The 23431-nt window shown below is 40.3% G+C and overlaps 2 protein-coding genes across 2 annotated transcripts in view; one reads left to right on the top strand and one right to left on the bottom strand.

Moving 5' to 3' along the window:
- SYN2 (synapsin II) overlaps positions 1 to 23431 on the top strand; it is a 424624-nt gene that overhangs the window by 285246 nt on the left and 115947 nt on the right. The window lies entirely within an intron of this gene.
- Positions 1 to 23431, bottom strand: part of TIMP4 (TIMP metallopeptidase inhibitor 4) — a 45180-nt gene that overhangs the window by 6407 nt on the left and 15342 nt on the right. The window contains exon 2 of the mRNA XM_034775493.1: positions 11528 to 11625. Coding sequence (XP_034631384.1) covers positions 11528 to 11625 — 98 coding nt within the window. The remainder of the gene's footprint in view (positions 1 to 11527; positions 11626 to 23431) is intronic.

Raw genomic sequence — 23431 nt, 5'->3', positions numbered from 1 at the left:
CTGTCAGCTATATTCTCCAGGCATTTTCAATTGTATGAGGCATTGTTCTTTCCTGAACTGTTGTGTAGGATTGCTGTTCTTTGTTTAAACCCTTGCTGTACTTTTTACTAAACATGGCTGCATTTCTCTAGCAGTATATCTCCCAGTTTTTCATTTGTGCCCTAAATTCAGCCCTGGAATGGAACTGCATTCGTGTGTACTAACAATGATTTTTTTTTCTGTATATCAGTTCAGGTTTGTAAAGTGCTGTGGTTTCTTGTGGGATGGTATTGTTTATATGGGCCTCATTCTACCACTCTTATACTTAGCAGTGTCCAGATACACGAGCAGTCCCTATAAAGGTAGTGGAGTCATAGACTTTAAGGTCAGAAGGGACCAATATGATCATCTAGTCTGACCTCCTGCACAACGCAGGCCGCAGAATCTCACCCACCCACTCCTGCAACAAACCCCTAGCCTATGTCTGAGTCAAATCATGGTTTAAAGACTTCAAGGTGCAGAGAATCCTCCAGCAAGTGACCCATGCCCCACGCTGCAGAGGAAGAAGAAAAACCTCCAAGGCCTCTGCCAATCTGCCCTGGAGGAAATTTCCTTCCCGACCCCAATATGGCGATCAGTTAAACCCTAAGCACATGGTTTACCATGAGCATTATGTACCTTGCTATGCAAGAATGGGTGGCAAAATCAAGACTGTTATTATTTATATTATAAAAGCAAATATTATCTACTAATACATCATTTTCTGTGCTTTAGTATTAGTGCAGTGCTCTAAATATTTTTTCCAGTTAAATAAAAGAATAGCAACTGGAAAAATTACTATCTTACTTAAATTTAAACACCTACCACTAAATATAAAATAAGAGAACAAAGCGTCAGTACTTCTTTGTACTGTGTAATGTAAACTGCTTATGAGACTAGTAGTAAAACTGTGTTGCTACTGGTTACAAAATTTTTTTAATTGTGTTAGTATTTAATGCCCTACATTGTGAACATTTTGACACTGTTTCTTTAAATCTTGTAGATTTAGTCTTCTCTGCAATGCGAGGGAGCAATGCTTTTAACATAAAATTTAACACAACAAAAAATGGTTACTCGCCTTCTTGTAACTGTTGTTCTTTGAGATGTGTTGCTCATATCCATTCCAATTATGTGCGTACGCGCCGCATGCACAGCCCTTAGCAGCTCCCATCCGGTCGGCTGAGGAGCCCACTGGAGTAACGCCTTAATGGCGCTGAATATATGCCCCTGCAAACCTGGCCCCTCCTCAGTTTCTTCTTGCTGGCTACTCTGACAGAGTGATAGAAGGATGGGTATTGGTCCAATGGCACAAAAATGTTCAGCAGAAAATTTAAAGATTGTGGTTGAGGAGTATTTCATAGATTTATAGGTTTTAAGGCAAGAAAGGGACCATTAAATCATCTAGTCTGTCCTCCTGTGTAACATAGGTTTGGTATTGTAAAGTGAAGTCTCGTCTATTAGGCCTCGATCCTGCAAACACTTGCGCACATGTTGAACTTTAAGTATGTGAGATGTTCTAACAACTATGGAAAACTCTGTCCAAAATAGTCACAAGATCCTTAATTACCTGAGTGACCAAGATCTTTCTACAGCATAGTGCCTTCTAATATTGTGCTGTGGCATTAATTCACTACAAAGCTGGTGGAAAGAGGGCCACATACTGAATCAATAACCCCACTTCATCTGTAGCATCTTCCATCCAAATAGTAACCAGTTCTGGGTTTACAAAGATGGTTGAAAACTGATGAGATCATAGTGCAAGGACGTATAGCTGCAAGGCATCAAATGTATAGCAGATCCCAGAGAGATGCATTGTCAGTGTGGAAGAAGGAGAATTTTAGGAAAAATTAGAATATTTTAATTTTTTGACGTAACTTGTTTGAACACTTGGATTGTCTTTTAAATATGTCATATGTTGGGAAAAGACAGGAAGTGAGGTCATCAAAAACTACTGCTTTGATATCCGAATTCTTCTAATTAGGTCTCAGTTACTCAAGGGACTGAGATTTACAACTGAGGCCACTGTTCCACATGAATTACAGTTTAAATAGATCTGACTGACTAATTCTGGTTCAGTTAAGTAGTGCTTATTGATGTAGCCAGTACTGGACCTGAGTCTTACCTTTACTAGACCTTTACGCAAATGAAGTACTACATTAATCTAAAACTAGTCCTATTGATTTTCTCCCAAGTAAAGGCGGCAGCATCTGCCCCCCTGCATTGTAATGACATATAACAACAATCTATAACCCAGTATTCCCCGCCTCCCCCAGCTGCCCTTCCCCCCCTTTTTTTTCTTTCCACCCTATGACTGGAGACAAGTTTCAGAGTAGTAACCCTGTTAGTCTGTATCAGCAAAAACAATGAGGAGTCCTTGTGGCACCTTAGAGACTAACAAATTTATTTGGAAATAAGCTTTTGTGGGCTAAAACCCACTTCATCAGATGCATGGAATGGAAAATACAGTAGCAAGTGTGTGTATATATATATAGTATATGAAAAGAGCGGAGTTGCCTTATCAAGTTGGGGGGTCAGTCTAACAAGACAATTGAATTAACAGTAGAATAGCAAGGGAGGAAAAATCACTTTTGTAGTTGTAATGAGGGTGGCGCATTTCAAACAGTTGACAAGAAGGTGTGAGTAACAGTAGGGGGAAATTAGTATGGTAAAATTAGCTTTTGTAATGACCCATCCACTCCCAGTCTTTATTCAGGCCTAATTTGATGGTGTCCAGTTTGCAAATTAATTCCAGTTCTGCAGTTTCACGTTGGAGTCTGTTTTTGGAGATTTTTTGTTGAAGAATTGCCACTTTTAAGTCTATTATTGAGTGACCAGTGAGATTGAAGTGTTCTCCTACTGGTTTTTGAATGTTATAATTCCTGATGTCAGATTTGTGTCCATTTATTCTTTTGCGTAGAGACTGTCTGGTTTGGCCAATGTACATGGCAGAGGGGCATTGCTGGCAAATGATGGCATATATCATATATATCACTGGAGAGGCATTAATGGGCCACTTCACCTTGAATGATCCCTTGAAATATCTGTTAACTACTTATGTTAAACAATCTGTTCCATCTTGTATTTAGCTATGACACTCTGGGTACATTTCCCAGACCTGAAGAACAGCTCTGTGTAAACTCAAAAGCTTGTGTCTCTTACCAACAGAAGCTGGTCCAATAAAAGATACTACCTCACCCACCTTGTCGCTCTAATACTTTGAACACAACAGATTAGGTAACTTCTTATCAGGCTTAGAGAGGAAGCAAGTGCAAAGATGGTTTTATAACTATTTGTTAAAAATTGCATATTGAATTTAATATCTGTTCCATAAAATGTGCAGTTCTGCTAAATCTCATGTTGGCTATTGCACTTGGGAGTATAGGACTTCATCACTTAAAACAAAAACTCTATTCACTCTCACTAATAAATATTGTAATAAACAGCTTGGCTCTAACCCAGCTGAACAACAGATGTTCCAGGGTGGAGTCCTGAGATTCAGATCTTAGTTCAAGTTTAGCCAGAAGGTAGAAATTGTGAACTCTTTCCCTGCTGCATCAGCTTGTAGCACCATTAAAACATTTCTTAAAAAATAAACAGCAGTAGTGTGCTTATTCCTAACTGACTGTTTCCCCACTCAGGGCCTAGTTCAGAACTCACTGAAGTTAAATGAAAAACTCTTATTGACTTCAGTGCTTTTGATTGTGTCCTCTAATTATTAAACATTTTGGGGAAATTGGAAAAGGCTCCAACAGTGCAAGAAAGGATTTCAGAAATTTCACAGAGTGCCATCAAAGAGGAACTGGATTGTAGATTGAGAAATAATGACAAAAGGTATAAAATAGAATTGAGCCCAAGTCAAAGAGGTTACTTGTATGTGTATGACTACTCACTTGCTTAAGTGTTTGCAGGGGAATGTGCTTTGTAAAATCAAAGTCCTGCTAGATGTAATAGGAATCTCTATAACGTATGTATATGAATAAAGAAATATTTAAAAATCAGCTAATATCCTTTTGAGAAGATGGCAAACGTGGTGATGGTTGTTGTTTTAAAATGTATTCAGAGAGAATTTGGCCTTAGAAATCAATACACAAGCTACTATATAAAATCTTAACAAGAAGATTTCTTCAGTAACCACAGTGTGTTTATTCTCTGTTGATGATTTTGAGATACACTTGTCTACCATAGATGCTTGTACTCAAAACCTGTAACTTCTTAAGTGAACCCAGAAATATAGAGAAAAACATATCTTGACTGTGTAACTAGTGGGACACAGAGAATTGGCTGGTTCCATTGTTTTAGCTTCTCCTCCTTGTTTCCAGCTAATGCTGAGCAGAGGTTAGAATTTCCAGTGCATAGGAAATTCTGACATTTCAACATTTGTCCTAAAAAGGGACAAAAAATTGAAACTTTGAAATTTTTCACAGAATGGAAATTAAAAAAAAAAAATCAGTTCATAGATGTGAAACATTTTGTTTTAGCATTTTTATAAAAATAAAGCATTTCAGCATTCCTGATATTGAAATGTTTCTTTTTGGTTTGTTGAAATGCTTCATTTTGAATCATTTCAATGTTAAACTGCATGTTCCTATAGTGCATTACATTATCGGAGCTGTAGTCCCAGCCCCTATATTCTCCTGTGTGCCAGTCTATATCTCCCATAATGCATGCGGGGTCTGCACCATCTAGCTCAATCAGAAGAAATCACAATATTGCCTCAGGGGAGATGTAGTTCTCCAGGGGAACCTGTTCCCTAGGAAAGAATGGGGGTTGGAACTACAACCTTGTGCAGTATTGTTGTAGCTGTGCTGGTCCCAGGATATTAGAGAGACAGGGTGGGTGAGGTAATATCTTTTATAGGACCAACTTCTGGTGGGTAAGATGAGCCTAGAAGCTTAAATTCAAAATTTTGCTAGACACTAAAAATCATAGACTGAACAGAAACACTGGATTTAAGGTTTATTACAACAATCTATAAACCGTTAACAATCCCCCCTTTTTTCTTTTTTTCCCTCCGTCCCTTCCTTTTCCATCTGTGAGTGGAGGGTCATTACCAGGCCACTTCACCATGAACTGTGCCTTGAAATATGTTCACTATTTACGCTAAATAATCTATTCCACCTTGTATTTAGCTGTGATACTGTGGCTACAGCTACACAAGACTAAAACCCCAAAGCACAACCACGGCTGGCAGGGGTCAGCTAACTCAGTCTTGTAGGGCTCGGGCTGCAGGGCTAAAAATTGCTGTGTACACTTTCAGGCTCGGTCTGGAGCCTGAGGAATGGGACCTTTCTCCCCTTGCAGGGTCCTTGAGCTTGGGCTCCAGCCTGAGCCCAAACATCTGCACAGCAATTTTTCAGCCCCGAAGCCCAAGTCCTGTGAGCTTGAATCAACTGACCTGGGCCAGCCGTGGGTTTTTAATTCCTGTATAGACATATTCTCTGAGTATGTTTCCCAGCTCTGAAGAAGAGCATTATGTAAGCTCGAAAGCTTGTGTCTCTCACCAACAGAAGTTGATGCAATAAAAGATATTACCTCACACACCTTGTATCCCTCATAGGAAAATTTAGTTTAATGTTTTATTGAACTGATTCAAAGCAACGTATTTTGGGTCAGTTCAAAAAACAAAATATTCCAATTCAGGTCAAAAAGATCAAATTGCAATATTTCATTTTGATTTTAAATTAATACTTTTTTAAATTTAAATTTTCCTATGGAAAATTTAAGTTTTCTGGAAACTATCAGAAACTGTCAGAAAATCATTCCAGTAGAAAATTTCTGACCAGATTTATTTCCAGCTGTAAATTGCATTAAAGGAAGCTAAAAACACTTTCATAGTGCTGCTTTTCCTTGAGGCAATTGCCACTGGGATGTCATTTGATCACCATTAAGTGTCCATGAGACAATCTGTGTGTTAGGATGTATACAAAAGTTTGAGACCTGTACACTAGAAAATTCATAGGTGTGAATAAAAAAGTTCAAATGCAGTTGACGCAAATTTGTTCACAAAACTAGATAAATGTCCATTAATAATTTTTTCCAGTAGTCGTGCAGTAGTTATGGTAATACTTCTAATTTTTTAAATTTTTAGATTGTTTGTGAAGTAAGCACAAATAGCACAAAGTTTTCCTTTAAAGGCAAAATGTTATGGAACAGATCTATTTCACTTTCAACATAAAAATCAGTTTTACAAGGCAAATTCATAGAAAGGTTTTAATCAGTCTTAGTATTGAGAAAGGTATGGTACAATATATGGGGACAGAAATGTTTTAACGCTCCATTCTGCAACTTGAACACGATGCCAAATAAATGTGACAATACATAAGACTATATGAAAGAGAAATAAATCCATTAAATCTCATTTTCAAGTAGCACTTATCCATTGTAATGTCTTTACAGCAGAAAAATGGGAATTAAAAATAAATAGAACTGTAGGACTCTTATGTAATGATCAGTAAAAAGTGGCCTTCGCTAAGTCCAACCCCTCCACCATGTATTGGGACTGTGGAAACAGGACAAACAGGGGATTGCCTTACAGGGTGATTTATGGTAGTTAGCTCTGCTCTCCAGGTCACTACAGTAGACATGAAGGCCTGCAGGGATTTACTCTGAAATGCCCTGGCTAATGGGATTCTGGCCAGGTGGACCAGGATCAATAGCCTGGGCAATTGGGCAACTGGTCTAAGAGAAGGTCATTCCAAAAATAAACTTGTAGCCAGTAAGTCTTTCAGTTGTCTCAGTTTACCTTATGTCACTTGGCATCTCTGCCACTGCCCAGTGTACTTCACTGCCTGGCTGGTTTGGGTGATCTTATGGTCACAAACACACACCAGGTTATCTTTCACCAAGGTGTGTATTTATTCTTTTCTTACATAATAACACAGCGTACTTCAGGTTTACAGCAAAGAGATGCCCCTCCCAGCCTTCCCTGCTCAGCCCAGGCTCATCCTCTGAGCTTTCCTTCTGAGTTCCCCCTTGCTTCCTGTTCCATCCATTCATATCTTCCCAATTACATCATTAACCCAGTGATTAGCACTCATGTGCTCATAATCCCCCAACAGAAAGTGTATAATTGGCTTCAACTAAGCCTGCCCTCTTCCCAGTGCTGCAGCAAACTCAGTGACCTGAGTGCTACCAATAGTACCCTGTCACACCTTGCCACTGGAAAGGGTCTTGTTGGCCGAGAGAGTGTGTGAATTGGTGTACAACTGCTTGTTCACTTTAAACAAATTCTCGCACAGCTTTCAACAATCCAACAAATCCTGCAGCAATGGGGGAATGGCAAAAGCAGGGCCGGCTCTGGCTTTTTTGCCGCCCCAGGCAAAAAAGCCTCCCGCTGCCCCCTGCCCTCCCCCGTGCAGCAGAGGAGGTCGCCGAGCCAGGCCGCGGGCTGATCTCCCCGACCGGCCGGAGCGCAGGGGGGAGGGCGGCAAGCCCGCCGCGGCTCCGCTGGCGGCTGGAGCCCCGGGAGGAGGGCGGAGAGCCTGGCCGGGGCTCCGCTCTCCCCGGTAGCCAGAGCGCTGGGGGAAGGGCGGCGAGCCCGGGTGGGGCTTCGCTCTCCCCGGCGGCCAGAGACGGAGCACCGCGCCGCCCCCCTCCAGGTGCCGCCCCAAGCACAAGCTTGGTGGGCTGGTGCCTGGAGCCGGCCCTGGGCAAAAGTGACAGTTGATGAACGTTGCTGAGAGTCATAGTCTTGAAATCTGCATGTGGGCTGGTCAAGAATATGGTCACTCTGCATTGACCTGGGGTAACACCAGAGTGTGGCAGCATCTTGATTGACATGACTGCTCTATTTAGGGACAGCACAGCTGACCTCAATCTGAGGAAGGGGCTAGAAAAGATTTCCCCAAAATTGCTCATCCTGAACTGCCCTCAGCAGCTTACCCTGGCTCGAGGGTGTCCCATCATGCAGTCGAAATTCAAACAAACCTTGAAAAGTTTCCTTTTGTGTTACTGTTGCAATGTGGAATGTTCATACATTATTGATCATCCAAACCAAATTGATCCTCTGCCAGGTGAACTGCTCTGGTTGTTCGAGAGCTTGAAAGATATTGTATCGACATTGAGGCACTGAGCAAGATTCAACGTGTTGAAGAGAGACAACTGAGAGAGCAGAGTTCTGGGTACAGTTTCTTCTGGAAGGGACGCCCACAAAACAAGCCACAAAAGGCAGGAATCATCTTTGCAATCAGAAAGAATATTGTCTCTTGTTTGGAGAGCCTACCCATTGGTATAAATGACAGACTGATGATGCTCCGACTGCCCTTGAAAGGTAGATGTTATGCTTCATTGATCTGTGCTTACTCACTGACAATGACTAAGGGTATGTCCAGACTACCCGCTGTTTCGGCGGGTAGCGATCGATTTATCTGGAATTAATATATCGTGTCTCATTAAGACGCGATATATTGATCCCCGAACGTGCTCCCCGTTGATTCCAGAACTCCACCGGAGCGAGCGGCGGTAGCGGAGTCGACGGGGGAGCCACGGCTGTCGATCCTGTGCCGTGAGGACGGGAGGTAAGTCGGAATAAGATATGTCGACTTCAGCTACGGTACCGTAACTGAAGTTGCGTATCTTACATCGACATCCCCCGCCCAGTGTAGACCAGGCCTAACTCTCATGAGGGTAAAGAGCAATTTTACTCTGAACTAAAAGACCTGATTCTATTGATTCCCTGTAGAGACTAGTTGATTATTTCAAGTGACTTGACCGCTTGTGTTGGTCATGATGATTTCTACATGGCATGGCATATTTGGTAAACATGGGGTTGGCAAGATGAACTGCACCGGCCTACTTCTGCTGAAGACATGGGTCAAGTAACATCTAGTTTTTACAAACATTGTCTTCCAACTCCCCAACAAATAAAAATGACCTGGATGCGCATTTGCTCATGTCAGTGGCATCTGATCGACAATGGGTTGGTCTGACATCATGATCTAGGAGGACATGTGTGCATAATTCTGGTATTATGTTGAGCTGATTGTTGGACTGACCACCCTCTTGTTTAGCCAAAGCGCTCTATTTAGCCAAAACACCGGTCAGTTAAGTGTGTAACATTTTCCAGATGAAAGATCTGTCAATTGCCGAACAATTTTCAACACAGCTAACTACTGTTTTACAAACTCTTCCAATGATCAGTAATGACACATTTACCATATGGGTATCCTTGTGACACACAATCTGTAACACCATTGTGGATTGTGTTGATTGTACAAAACACTGTCATCCACACTGATTCAACAATAGTGATTCTGAAATATCGAATCTCTTTGATGTCAAGCGATAAGGGCATGCTGCACTCTTAGCTGACCCGCTCTCTGAGACAAAAAAGGCCAGATTTAGGGCAGCCTGCAGCATGCACCAATGCAAACTCGGCCAAATGCAAAGTATGTGGCTTGACTGTAAAGTAGATAAACTACAGGCGGTCACTGATAATCATGACTCCAAAGATTTCTATGAGGCGGTTAAAGCTGTGTATAGCTCTGCTCTATCTTCCTTGACATTACTAATAGCTGCTAATGATGAATATCTCATCACAGATCACAGTGCCATCCACCAACAGCGGTGTGAACAAAACATTTTAGTGAACTACTGTTTCTGATGAGTCATGGGATAATGTCCACAAATTGCCCACATCTAATGCACTTGTCAATCCACCCACTTGAGCTGAGGTGTTGTAGGCTGTTCAAGCAATGAAAAATAACAAATCTCCTGGTCCCGATACCAATCCAGCTGAAGTTTTAAAACATGGAGGAAATCTCATTGACAGGCTTTGAGGTATTCTTACATATGTGACTTCAAGAAACCAGGCCACGACAACTGAAAGACGCCAACATCATCACTATCCATAAGCATAAAGGATCAAAGAGCAACTGTGGTAACTACCATGGTATCTCTTTGATCTCTGTGGCTGGAAAGATTCTTGCATGGATCTTCCTAAACCAATCCTTGATGGAAATCATTAACACAGAATCTGTCTATCGACAGAAATCAAAGTCTGTAATGCTCACATCTTTGCTGTACAGGTGTGAATCATGGACCTGTTATCAACAGCACATTAAAAAGTTTGACAGTTTCAATTTGTGACACCTATGACAATTGCTGGGCATCAAATGGCAGGGCTGGGTTTCCAACAGAAGTACTGGCGAAAGCTGGTTTGTTCAGCATCAAGGCTCATTTAATCTGTGCCCTGGACTGGACATGTAATTCATATGCCTGAGACTTGTTTATCGAAAAAAGTCTTATATTTCCAATTATGTTCCAGCAATTGTAAGCATTCAGGGCCGATGAAACACTTCAAAGACACCCTAAAACAAAATCTGCACAAAAAGAACATTTCTGACTCAACCTTTGAGCAACTGGCAATTGATCATACTGCATGGTGCCACACCATAAGGGTGGGTGTCCACGACTTTAAGAATTGCATTGAGCAGCAGGAAGCACATTGCCAGGCAGCTCAATCAGTGCAGCTAGGTAAATGGCTCTGTGGCCAGTGTGGTAAACATTGTTCTTCCTGAACTGGTCCATGGAGTCGTGCACAGACCCATTAGTACAAACTGTGATTGTCAATGTTGTCCTGGAAATCAAAGTGATTAGCATCATCATTAAGGTTGTTGCCTGCTGGTATCTGTACCTCCACCACCAGTTTGAGCAGGTCAGTTCCTGTGCTTCCTCTATATATATTTGTCATGTTTGCTCTTCCAAAACTAGATTCTGGAAGAGACTAGCAGTAACCAATTTTAAAAAGTGTGGTCACCCATCTTTCTACTGCCACTCACCAAAAAGAAAAACAGTGTATTTTTCTTCAAAATGAAGAGTTCACCGTACAATTTTTTTGTTCAGGCTATAGCCGGTCATGGTGTTATTGACATCAGTGAGTTTGTCAAGGACTCCGTTGGGACCAGGATTTGTCCATGTAAGAGTGCATTAATGAATGTATCCTGTAAGTAGAGCTGGACAAATAGTAGGAAAAACTTTTTTGTGAACATTTTCCCCAGGTTTGAATCACCTTTTGATTTTGTGCACTCCTACTTTTTGTTTGCTTTCCTTAGAACATTCATACAGGTAGGTTTTTGTAGAAATATCCAGTAAGGGACTGATTTTTCTGCAAATACCACAGTTCATATGTGATCAAGGGTTTTTGCTATTCCTGCTGTAAGTGCCTGCCTGTTTGTAAGTTGTGTGTCTTCCAATCAGAAAGTAGAAATAATGCCCTGACACTTAGGTGACCAAACATACACCTCAGGCAGAAAATAATCAAAGATGCATAATGAATACTTTTCAAATAATACATAGGTTGAAATATGTTTACATACAGTATTCATCAAACAGTTATAAATAACAAATACATTTATCAAAATCAGCCAGTTGGCAAATAATTCATGAATAGAAAAAAAGAGCTGCGGGCCAACCCAGATCCTACTCCCAATTTAAGGGAAATTTATCATTTATGCCCTGGTACATTAGTCATCAGTATTGAATGTCAAAATAACCAAGTGATTCCATGTACCTTTATTTGTTTGATTTCATACCGGATCATTTTGTGAGTGTCAAGCGGGTCATCACTGGCAGGAACCACCTTTTCACTGGATATTTTTGCACGAATTACTGCAAGGGAGGAAAAAGCTTTTATTTGCAAAGAAGCGTATGCATGACTTTTCCATCAGTACTATATGTTACATTTTTCCCATTTATTAAAATAATTGTAACCGATTGCCATGTTTTTCTCTTGGACATTAGATGTAATGTTCAGTAGCATTTAAAGCTTGTTAGTACAAGATTGTTCAAGACTAAGTTAACACCTGAAAAAAAAAAAAAGGTACAGGGCATAGCCTGTCATGTAAATACTACATCATTTTCAACCAACCAAAATATATCACATTGTTTTAAAATTTTCAGGCCAGATTTTCAAAAGGGTTCAGTACCCATCAGCTCCCAATCAGCCACTTCTTTTTGGTGCCTAAGTAGGAATTGGTAGCTGCTCAACTCTTTTGTAAATCTCTGTTGAGACAAACATTAGCTTAAATGAGAATTGGTTGCCTAAATCCACTAGTGAGCTTTGAAAAATCTGCAGGCCTGATTCAACTCCCATTGACTTCAAAGGGTTGTGCATTGGGCCCCTGAAATACAGAGTAGCAATGAAACGGACCACAGTAAGTATTCAGCAAGACCATGGCAGGCAAGATAGAAATATGAATATCTTGTAGAAAATTAGAAAGAGAGAAGACGATAAGGTCAGGCATCCAAGTTGCATCTCTTGTGATGGCAAATAGCTGCACCTCAATAGCTATTTCTCAAATTCCATGTGTAACTTTTGTTAAACAGAGTAAACGAGTGACTTCAAGTATTGCCTTTAGTGATGTCTTCCATGTTTTAGCTGCTTTGTGCAGAGGGGAAATTATTTATTTCAATCTGTATCATCAAGAAAGAAACCTTTAGCTAATGTGTACTATAAATAATCATTAGGAAAGGGATAGATAAGACAGAAAATATCATAATGTCACTATAGCAGGGGTGGCCAACCTGTGGCTCCAGAGCCACATGCAGCTCTTCAGAAGTTAATATGCAGCTCCTTGTATAGCGGGGTTCTCAAACTGGGGGTCAGGGCCCCTCAGGGGGTTGCAAGTTTATTACATGGGGGACCGCGAGCTGTCAGCCTCCACCCCAAACCCCGCTTTGCCTCCAGCATTTATAATGGGGTTAAATATATAAAAGTGTTTTTAATGTATAAGGGGGGTCGCACTCAGAGGCTTGCTGTGTGAAAGGGGTCACCAGTACAAAAGTCTGAGAACCCTGTTGTATAGGCACCGACTCTAGGGCTGGAGCTACAGGTGCCAACTTTCCAATGTGCTGGTGGGCGCTACTGCTCAACCCCTGCCTCTGCCATGGGCCCTGCCCCCAAATCCACCCTTTCCCGCCCCCTTCCTGAGCCTGCTGTGCCCTTGTTCCTCCCCCACCCCCGCCAGCCTCCTGCATGCCACGAAACAGCTGATCCGGAGGTGCGGGAGGGAGGGGGTTGCGCTGATCAGCGGGGCTGCCAGTGGTCGAGAGGCGCTGGGAGCAGGGGGGGAGCTCCTGGGGGTTACTGATGTATTACTGTGGCTCTTTGGCAATATACATTGGTAAATTCTGGCTCCTTCTCGGGCTCAGGTTGGCCACCCCTGAACTATAGAAATCCATAGAATGCCCACACCTTGAATACTGCATGCAGTTCTGGTCACCCATCTCAAAAAAGATATATTAGAGTTGCAGAAGGTGCAGAGAAGGGCAACAAGAATGGTTAGGGTTATGGAACAGTGTCCATATGATAGATTAAGAAGATTGGGACTGTTCATCTTAGAAAAGAGACAACTATGGGGGAGGGGGAGATATGACAGAGGACTGTCAAATCAGGAATAGTATGGAGAATGTGAATAGGGAAGTGTTATTTATTCCTTCACATACCACGAGGACTAGGGGTCACCCAATGATATTAATAAGTAGCAGGTTTAAACAAACAAAAGGAAGAACTTCTTCACACAACCCACTGTCAACCTGTGAAACTCACTGCCAGGGGATGTTGTGAAGGCCAAAAGTATAATTGAGTTAAAAAAAGAATTGGATAAGTTCATGGAGGATAGGTCCATAAATGGCTATAAGCCAGTATGGTCAGCGACACAACACCATGCTCCAGGTATCCCTAAACCTCCAGCTGCCAGAAGCTGAGACTGTATGACGGGATGGATTACTCGAAATTGCTCTGTTCTGTTCATTCCCTCTGAAGCATCTGGCACTGGCCATTGTCAGAGACAGGATACAGGCTAGCTGGACTGTTAGTCTGACCCAGTATGGCCATTCTTATGTCTTCTTTTTTTTTGAATAAGGAAGCAGTGTTGACATGACACTTAAAAATATTTTCAAGTTAGAGTAGGGGAAGGTCTCTCAGAAATTAGATCTGAGAAAAATGAAATTAATTTGTGTAACACTTTTAAAGTAGAAATGCTTTTCATCGTAACTAATTAAACAAGACTCATGCCTTCCTCTAGAAAGTAAAGGGTGAACACATACTATGTATACGATGGCTTAAGCCCATTTCTAAAGGAAGGAAAGACATGAAAGCCTATAATAAGAACCAGGTTGTTTTCTTTAGAGCAATATAGAGGTCAACCTCAGCTAATGACAGGCAATTTTCATTTCCTGCTTATTTGCACAGAAAAATAGATGCATTAATCAACATAATACAGATAGCTGCAGCATCTGAGCATGAATCCTTGCATGATACTGTGCTCCTAGGTCCTAGAAGGGAGCATAGTAGGCTTAGAAAATAAGCTGGATGGAAAGAAAGGGGTTCTTCACATGTGACTAGCAAATTCCATGGTTCAGCTTCTTCTAAATTGTAGACCAGAAATCAGCTACAAATGAGTTATGCACCCACTTATTAACACAGATTTTAAGTGCTTTAATATACTTCCACATAAAAGGTACTGTAGATGGTGTGCATTAATTCTTACTGTATTATGGAAAAGGTCTAAATCAGAATCAGGTTTAGGTGTCCTCACTAACACTGCTTATTAAAATAAAAGATATCACATAAAAGAGCTCACTAGATATAAAAGAGGACACTAGGGGGCTGCAATTGAGAATAGCTCCATAATTCTGAAATAACACACAGTATTTGTAGGTAATAAAACTTTTGCTAAAGATACATTCTCCTTTGCATCTCCTGTGGAAATAGAAGTTTTTTTAAATTATTTATTAAGCTATACTTGTTACTCTCAGTGAGGAACACACACATACACACAAAATCTATAATTGTCTCAAAAGGGGCCCCTTGGATTTATATGTGGCAGGAAGTGCAACTTTTTTCTATCATTTACCCATTACTCTGGGTGTTAAAGTTAAGGGAAAAACTGAGTCCATGTTTAGTGGTGTGTTGGTTTTTTTAGTTTTTAGAGAGAGAATATTGCCTTTTAACTTACGTTGCGGAAGGGAGTCTAACTTGAGGTTTTAAAGGAAATAAAGGATACTTCGTTAAAGAAAATCTGGGACTTGAGTAGTTTTTCTTTACTTTTCTGTACTACTGCTCTCTTCAAGTCTGATTCAAACACACACACAAAAATGTGTCTGGCCCTTCCAGTTCTTCCTGTTTTTCTTTTTTTCTTCCCTTTAAATTAATTTTTTCAATGAGTGTCGTCTAGCTGTCTGGTAAAACCTCTTATTCATGCAGTTACTTCTGTTTTTAACCACAAGCACTTCCTGGTTTAGCATTCTTTGGCTTATGCAATCCTACTTCTCCACTCATGGTGCAGAAGGAGATTATAACATGTGATTCCCCCATGTCTAGTTCTTTTTAAAAAGTGGTCTCAATTGCAGCAATACTGACTTGGCTTCTTCTCTCCTCCATATACCTTGAAACGGTCACTATTTGGAGTTGCTACTGTGTTGTTTTATCATAGTAGTGCCACTTTCCCTGCCATATAGTGATTGGTCCCTTATGAAGAATCTAGGTATGTGAATGTGTTTGAAGTTAGTACACAAGGGCTATACACAATCTACCTAAAGCTCCTTCTCCCTTTTGCACCGAATATGTTATTTTATATATAAATTCTTTCCCACCTTATCACTGTAGAAATAGTACTTAGCACTTTTCATGGTAAAAGTGCTAAGTACAGCAGGCTTCATAACAGCTCTATAAGATAAAATATTCTTATCCTCACTTTATAGATGGGGAAATTGAGATGAAAAATAGCTAAAATACTCCAGCCCCATACATGGAGTCAGCTGAGGCATCAAAATTGGAACTCAGAAGTTCCTGGGTCCCAGACTTGTGCTTGGTTCACTAGGATCATACTCTGAGATAGTGTTGATGTGTGGTGTTAAATAGCACCACATTCCACCTTGGAGAAGAATGAATTTCACTTGTGGGTGAAATGTTTTCCATATAGTTTATAAATCAGTTTGTAATATTTTAGGTTGAATGTTGCTATGTACATTTATTTGCATTTTTAGGTAAATGTTAAGAATATTTGTATTCCTTCTTTCCCAAATATTAATGAAAATCTCTTACCATGCTGTGTCTGCTCCATGCTTCCCTTATTGCCTCACAAGATAAGAAAAAAATAATACTTCTGTAAAAGCCTGTGTTCTAATTTGCTATTTATAAAATACTAAATATCTTTTTACTAACTTTAATTAAATAGTTAAATTTTGACTCTCTTATGGATGTTCTGTGAAGACTGACATCTGGCAACACAAGTTTAGATAATGTTTCTCTTCGATATAAACCTCTGAACCTGTGTATTGTACTCCACAAAACTATCTTACCTTGTGAACTGGGGTGTCGGTTGCAATGGCACCTGTTCTGGCCAGGTGGAGCATTGCACCTGAGTCCACTCAGTTTGGGGCAAGGCTGTTAGTCAATTCCTGGTGTCCACAAGGTCTGAAAATCCCGTCTGTTCTTAAGTCCCTTGAGGAGTTAGTAGGGGAGCCCAGGCCCACCCACTCCATTGGGTTCCAGCTCAGGGCTCTTAAGCTAGGCAAGCTGAATCAGGGTTTGACAACTCCAGCCATGCTCTGAGCTCCTTCCTACCTCCCTCTGGTTTCTGTAGGCTCTTCAGCCCACTGGTCCAGTCATGCTCTTCTAGGGTGCTGTCTCTGAGCAGCTTTTCAGCAGCTTGCTGGCAGGTGTTCTATTCTCCAGCATGCTCGCTCCACTCTGCCCCTCTTCCTCCCAGTCCTTTTGTTCTCCGAGCTGCTGTGAGATTGCCGATCAGCATTACATAAAAATGGCTATAGTGCAGGGGTGGGCAAACTATGGCATGGGGGCCACATCCGGTCCTTGAGCTCCAGTCGGGGAGTGGGGTCAGGGGCTTGCCCTGCTTCCATGGCTCACGGAAGCAGCAGCATGTCCCCCCTTCTGCTCCTACTCATAGGGGCAGCCAAGGGGCTCCACACGCTGCCCCTGCCCCTGCAGATGGGGCAGCGTGCAGAACTGCCTGGATGCGCGTCCGCATAGGAGCCGGAGGGGGGAAATGCCACTGCTTCTGGCAGCTGCTTGAGGTAAGCACCGCCCGGAGACTGCACCCCTGAGTCCCTCCCATGCCCCAACCCCCTGCCCCAGGTCTGATCCCCCTCCTGCCCTCCGAACCTCTTGGTCCCAGCCCAGAGCACCCTCCTGCACACCAAACCCTCATCCCCAGCCCCACCACAGAGCCCGCACCCCCAGCCGGAGCCATCACCCCCTCCGGCACCCCAACCCCCAATTTCCTGAATATTCATGGCCCACCATACAATTTCCATACCCAGATGTGGAAAATTTTGCCCACCCCTGCTATAGTGGGTCAGACCAATGATCCAGCTAGCCCAGTATTCTGCTGTCTCACAGTGGCCAATGCCAGGTGCTTTCCCCCCTTAGTCAACTCTTTTCAAAGCTGAAAAGTCCCACTCTTTTTAATCTCTCCTTACATGGAAGCTGTTCCATACCCTTAATCATTTTTGTTGCCCTTCTCTGTACTTTTTTCTATTCTAATGTATCTTGTTTGAGATAAGGTGATAAGAACTGCACACAGAATTTAAGTTGTGGGTGTACTCTGGATTTATATAGTGGTGGATTACTATAGTGGCATTATTATATTTTCTGTCTTATTATATATCCATTTCCTAATGGTTCCTAATATTCTGTTAGCTTTTTAACTTCTGCTGCGCATTGAGTAGATGTTTTCAGAGAACTATCCATAATGACTCAAAGATCTTTCTTGAGTGGTAGGATCTAAATTAGCTGTTATCATTTTTTATGTATAGTTGGGATTATGTTTTTCAGTGTGCATTACTTCGCATTTCTCAACATTGAATTTCATCTGCCATTTTGATGCCCAGTCATACATTGGCATTGGCTGACAGTGCCTGCATTAATCCCCCTTGGTTGCTGGGCCAGCAAGTGGTACATACATGACAAAACTATATTAGTCCTTCAAAGAGGAAACTGAGTTGGACTTTGTGCAGATTAACTTGGTTATTTGGAGAAATTGCAGGAAGGGATAAAAATGGCCCTCTGTTGTTCATCCTAGTTAATTGGTAATTTCAATAAGTGACATGTTTGAACTTAGTGGAGTTTCTTTTCCAAAACTGGCTCATTTACAACGACAGTGTAATCAAGAACACATATATCCAGACTGGTCTGAATAAATATATAGTAAGTAAAGTACTTTCCCCATATATGAGAGAGAGTACATTTCAAAGCTATGTTATTTTCAGTACATGATAGTAAAATGTTCTAGAGCTTCTGACTCAAAATTTTACTCAGCGCCATTACAATGGGTTTTGCATTTGGCCATACTGTCTTTTCTTTAGCTTTCAGCAAAAATTGTAAATGGACAGAGGATAAAGCTATTGTGGTCAGTATGTCTATATATTTCCAGTTGGTGTTCCTTTTAGATGTTGATCCCCCAAATACATCTTGCAGTGACAACAGTTTCTAATTAATATTTTGTGGCTGTCACACTTACTTCCATTTAAACCTCTTCCTACTCTCTTTTGGTCAGATAGCAATTAATTTCTGGCAAGGGCCCATCTGGGTAGGCAAGTTTGGAAAAAAAAATTGATACAACTTTGTACAGTCTTGATATTTATAGACCAGAGGTGAATAAAATAATTGCCTTGTACAAGGTAAACTTCAAGGGTATTAAGTGCTCTTATCTCTCTCGCTCTCCTGTTTTCAGTGTGCTCTCCCATAATGTATAGTTATCTATTAATTGAAAAGGCAGTTAACTAAAGGGGTGATCCAGTAATATAACACTTACAAACTTATGAGCTATTTTCTTAAATCAGGTGATTAAAAAAAGGATTGCCAACAGCTCCATGAGCTAGTGTAGTGAGGGATCTAGCATTTGAATTACAAATGTTCAGTTTATTTAAATGCCATAACTGGCTAAAAACATTCCATCCACATTGTACAAATATAACCACAAGCTTCTGTAGGGCAGTGACATACAGCCATGTGGAGCACTAAGTTTAACATTGCTTTATTAAGTATTTATATTGGTTTATTCTGTACTTTGCCAGTGCTGACATAAAATAACTAATAAAAGAGGAAGCTTTTCAAAGGCACAAAAGGTAGGTAGGTACCTAACTCCCATTTGTGCCTTGGAAAATCTCTCCCAAGATCTCTTAGGGCGCAATAGCTTGCAAAGTGCTGAGCACACTCAAACTGCTTACTGAGGTCAAGAAAGTTGCCATGTATGCCAACATCACATTATATTACTCTACAGGAGAAATTAAAGTGAAATACAAGCTGGTTTTAGTTCAGAATTCCCCTAACTCATGTTGAATGCTTTCCAGGACACACAAGAATATTCCATTGTCTCTTCTTCCCAGTTTGTAGAAAGGCATTTTGAAGAGCAGTAGAAGTTTCTGTCCTGTGATAATAGAAAGATCTACTGATCTAAGCATTGGTTAATTGAAACTGTAGGGCTTTCCTCCATGAGGTGTACAGATTGTCTATTCCAATTTCTGCTTAGCTATTTGTATTAATTTCTTTGAACTACAGAGTCAAGCGTCGTTACAGTGATGAATGGAATCCCATTCAAAACATTGGCTGTGCAAATTATGCAAATTGTATAATTAATTCTTTCAGTGATAAAATACTGTATCATCCAAGATTCGTAGATAAATATATCAGAGTTTAGAAAGACAGAGCTCCAGAGCACAAAGCCTGATTTTAATAAGTTCCAGTGCTTCAGAAACAATAACAGAGTTGCTGAACAGGACAGTAAGATCTTCTAAGTGGAGGTTTCTGAACCATTTTTTGTGCACATAGGGAGCAAGTCCTACCTGTAAGCACTTCTAGAGGCACAGAGGACCATAGATGATGCAGAACCACCGCAATTCTGCTGTGTGGGGAAGAAGCAGTGTTGCTGGAGTCTGTCCTGGGAATCAGTATCCCCTGTGTAGCATGGAGTGGAGCTTTTCACAGGTTCCCTGTGTGTCTTAGCATGATGAAATACAGTCTCCATATTATGGAAACACATTCTGTTTATCTTCTGTCTTAGTTTACAATCTGGGATTTTAAATAATTGAAACTGCCCCAGAAAATGGTAAATGCCTAATCTCCGAACTAGAGACTTAGTTTTCCATTCCTTCTGAGGAATGCGCTTTCAGCTAGGGATGGATGAACCAGCTAGGATAAAATGAGTGGTTTGTTCAGAAATGTCCAGATTATAAAATTCATTTTTAGAAAACACTTTCTTGGAATTTTTGGGCTCTGTCTGGGACCAGAACTAGAAATACCAACATATCAGGAAAAAGTCTCTTGTCATGAAAAATTTCAACACTTGATTTGTAGGCTCCAGAGGGGCAGTTCTCGTAAGTTTTAGCTAACTAGCCAGACTTTGGGATACTTAACAGAACTCAAAATCTGAATATTTTGAGGTTCACTCATCACTACTTTTAATCAGTCTTTATCCAATAGCCTTGCAAAAACTTATTCCACTAAACCATTTTTCTCCAATATGATGCTAGTTGTTACTACTATTTTTACTGCAAGAGTATTTGAGCACTAACCAAGATTGGGGTCCCATTGTACAAGGTGCAGGTCCCATTGTACATACCCATATAAGAGGCAATCCTGCCACAAAGAACTTGAAATCTAAGATCAAAGATCTAGGGAGGAAAAGTGGGATGCAAATTACAAAGTGATTAGGGTGATGGATCCATCCATAGTTCGGTTTTTATTTTTTTGCCTTACAACAGGTAGCATAGAGAGAGTTGTATGTGTATATTAATATGTATATTGTATACACTTTATATACGCATTAAGGGCTAGATTTTTCAAAAAAAGCACAGTGCTTATTGAGAGACTATCTAGCCATTCCATTTAGGTTCCTAAATAAGAACTGAATACTATTGAAAATTTGGCCCTACATATTTCTTTCTCTCCTCATAGCTATCACCTCAACCAAGCCATTGTTTGTTGGCCAGTTTATTGTAGATGTCATGGAAGAAGTGGTTCTTGGGGAGGGTTTTGAAGGAGGACAGGTAAGTGTCTTATGGACAGGTTGAAGAGAGAATTCTGGGGTAAGAGACAGCATGGAAGGAAGCAGCTGAATACATTTGTAGGAGAAGCACACGTGGAGGTCATCACTGTAAGAGTGGAAGGGGTGCTATGGTATGAGACAAAAGCCTATGAAGGGCTTTGAATTCTAATGAATTTATAAACTATTATTCAGCACTGGAGAAATAAATTAAAATGAAATGTAATGCCATGTGTACAAAGATGTAGTTAAGAGTCTGTCAGCACTTCCATTATAAATCCCTCACCTCTTGTATTGATCTACCCTTACCTTCATGAAAAATGTGTTTCACTGTGTCCAAATGAGAAACATGACATTTGAATTTGGAGGCAGAAGTGACATTTTTCCTGTAATTCTTAGATTAGTTTGGCAATTCTTATATGAAGAGAATTAAAATACAAGATAAAATTATATACTATTGTATTTGAAAATAAATGGCTATGAATGTTAAAATGATAGCTATTCAGCTCTAATAATAGACACTAAAACTAAGTCTATACTAGTGGTAATGTAACAAATTGGATTGTATCACGATTACATACCTGTTCACCCTTTGTTTTCATTTTCAATTCAGTGGGAACAATGTAATTTTCACCCAATCCAAAAGATAATCTTTTTCACTTATTTAATACTATTCAGTACTTTGGAAAGGAATAAATTATGTGTCTTCTGACCACACAATCAAGACCCTTAATCAACATTTATACATCAGCGCCATCTTACTTGCACAGCTGCAGAATAAATTTTTCAAATCTTAATGGCCTCTAGTATTCTCAGAGACTGATCATCCATCTTTATTTGTTTTAGGTCCTTAGTTTTTGTCTCAGTCTACTGAAGCTTACTGCAGAAATTTAACTGCCTTTCATGGAAGCCACAGTAGCTTAGAAGGCATCCAACTTCTATATATATTTCTGTATACCCTTCAGAATAAATCTTGGAAGACTGTAATCACAATTCTGATCATTGAAAAGTCAAAGGGAGGCAGCCTTCATGAATGGCTGCCAACAGCAGGGGCCCTGTTCATGTGGCTTTGATATTCCAGAAACTTCGAATTACTTCAGCCTTTAGAAAAAGTCCCTTTGTAGGTTACCAAAAATCTGTATTCCAAAGAAATGTAAAAAATGAAAAGGAAGAAAGAAAAATGAGAGAGAGGCTTGCTCTGATGGAACCTCCCTGTCTTAAACTTCTCTTGAGATACCACTTCTGCAACTTTTAAGGAATAGGTTTTGGTCTTCTAAACTTTGAAATTTTTATTCATTTTCTTTTTTTCTTCTTCAACTTGTTGCTTTATAGTTAAACCGATATATAGTTCTCATGAGAATTATGTCTCCCCTACTGAAATTGATTAATTTTAAGGATATTTTTATTTATGCTATATTTTCTGAATGGAAGTAGACTTGGGAGCAGAGCACAGTGTTAAATTGCTTAGAATGATTGAGTGAAATAATGTAGCTCATCTGAAGGCAAGCAATCACTTGGCATACAAAAATATGTTGGGTTAGAGAAGTTTAAACAATCTCATCTGAATTAATTACAGTTTAATTGTAATTAAGTTGAAGAACGACATAGATTTTCTCATTTTAAATAAATATTCTAATTCCCCCTCGTTTCATGAAAATCAACAACAAATTACTCTTCTGATCCTGAAATTGCATAAGTGGCTTAACATTAGAGACAAAGCAGTTTGTTAAGTATCTGTAAAATAAGCACAGATTGATGCTGCAAAGATAATATTAATTTGACCTGTAATCTGTATTCTGACTAGTTTTAGCTCTATGTTGGTAGGTATAATCTATGAGAGGACAAGTGCCCTTGCCAGGATCTGGAAGTACATGCACAAACACGTAAACCATGCATTCATTGAAATTGCGTTCAGCAGAAGGAATGAAAATCCAGATCTCTAGTTTGGAGTTTAAGCAGTTCCAGGTTCTGGGGCAATTTCAAGTATATATCAAACTGTAAACTGGAATGTGTTTCCAGAATATGCAGACTGTAGTTAATGGGGGTGGCTATATAAAAACTGCTCCTCTGTTGGTGTATGATGGCATAATAGAACAGTTTGCTGTTTTTCCTCCTTTATCAGAAGATTAGAGTTTGCAGATTTTCCCTCTTCTCTTAAGAATGTATTTTTCATCTCAAGAGGAGGTAATAAAATTCTTTCTACCTTTCCTTAGGAATGATGTATGTTTTCAAGGGGTTACTTTACCTAATTAGTTGTGTACACAGGAATAAAAGTTCCTGGGAAAGATCATCAGCTGGTATAAATTATCATAGCTCTATTGACAATGGAACTATGACAGTTTACTTCACCTGAAAATCTGTCCCCCTGTTTTTATGGGCATAACATCCTGTGAGTTAACTGTATATAA

Source organism: Trachemys scripta, chromosome 7 (assembly GCF_013100865.1).
Source record: "Trachemys scripta elegans isolate TJP31775 chromosome 7, CAS_Tse_1.0, whole genome shotgun sequence".
NCBI lineage: Eukaryota > Metazoa > Chordata > Testudines > Emydidae > Trachemys > Trachemys scripta.
The sequence above is the reverse complement of the archived record's forward strand: the minus strand, read 5'-3'. Positions and strand labels throughout refer to the sequence as shown.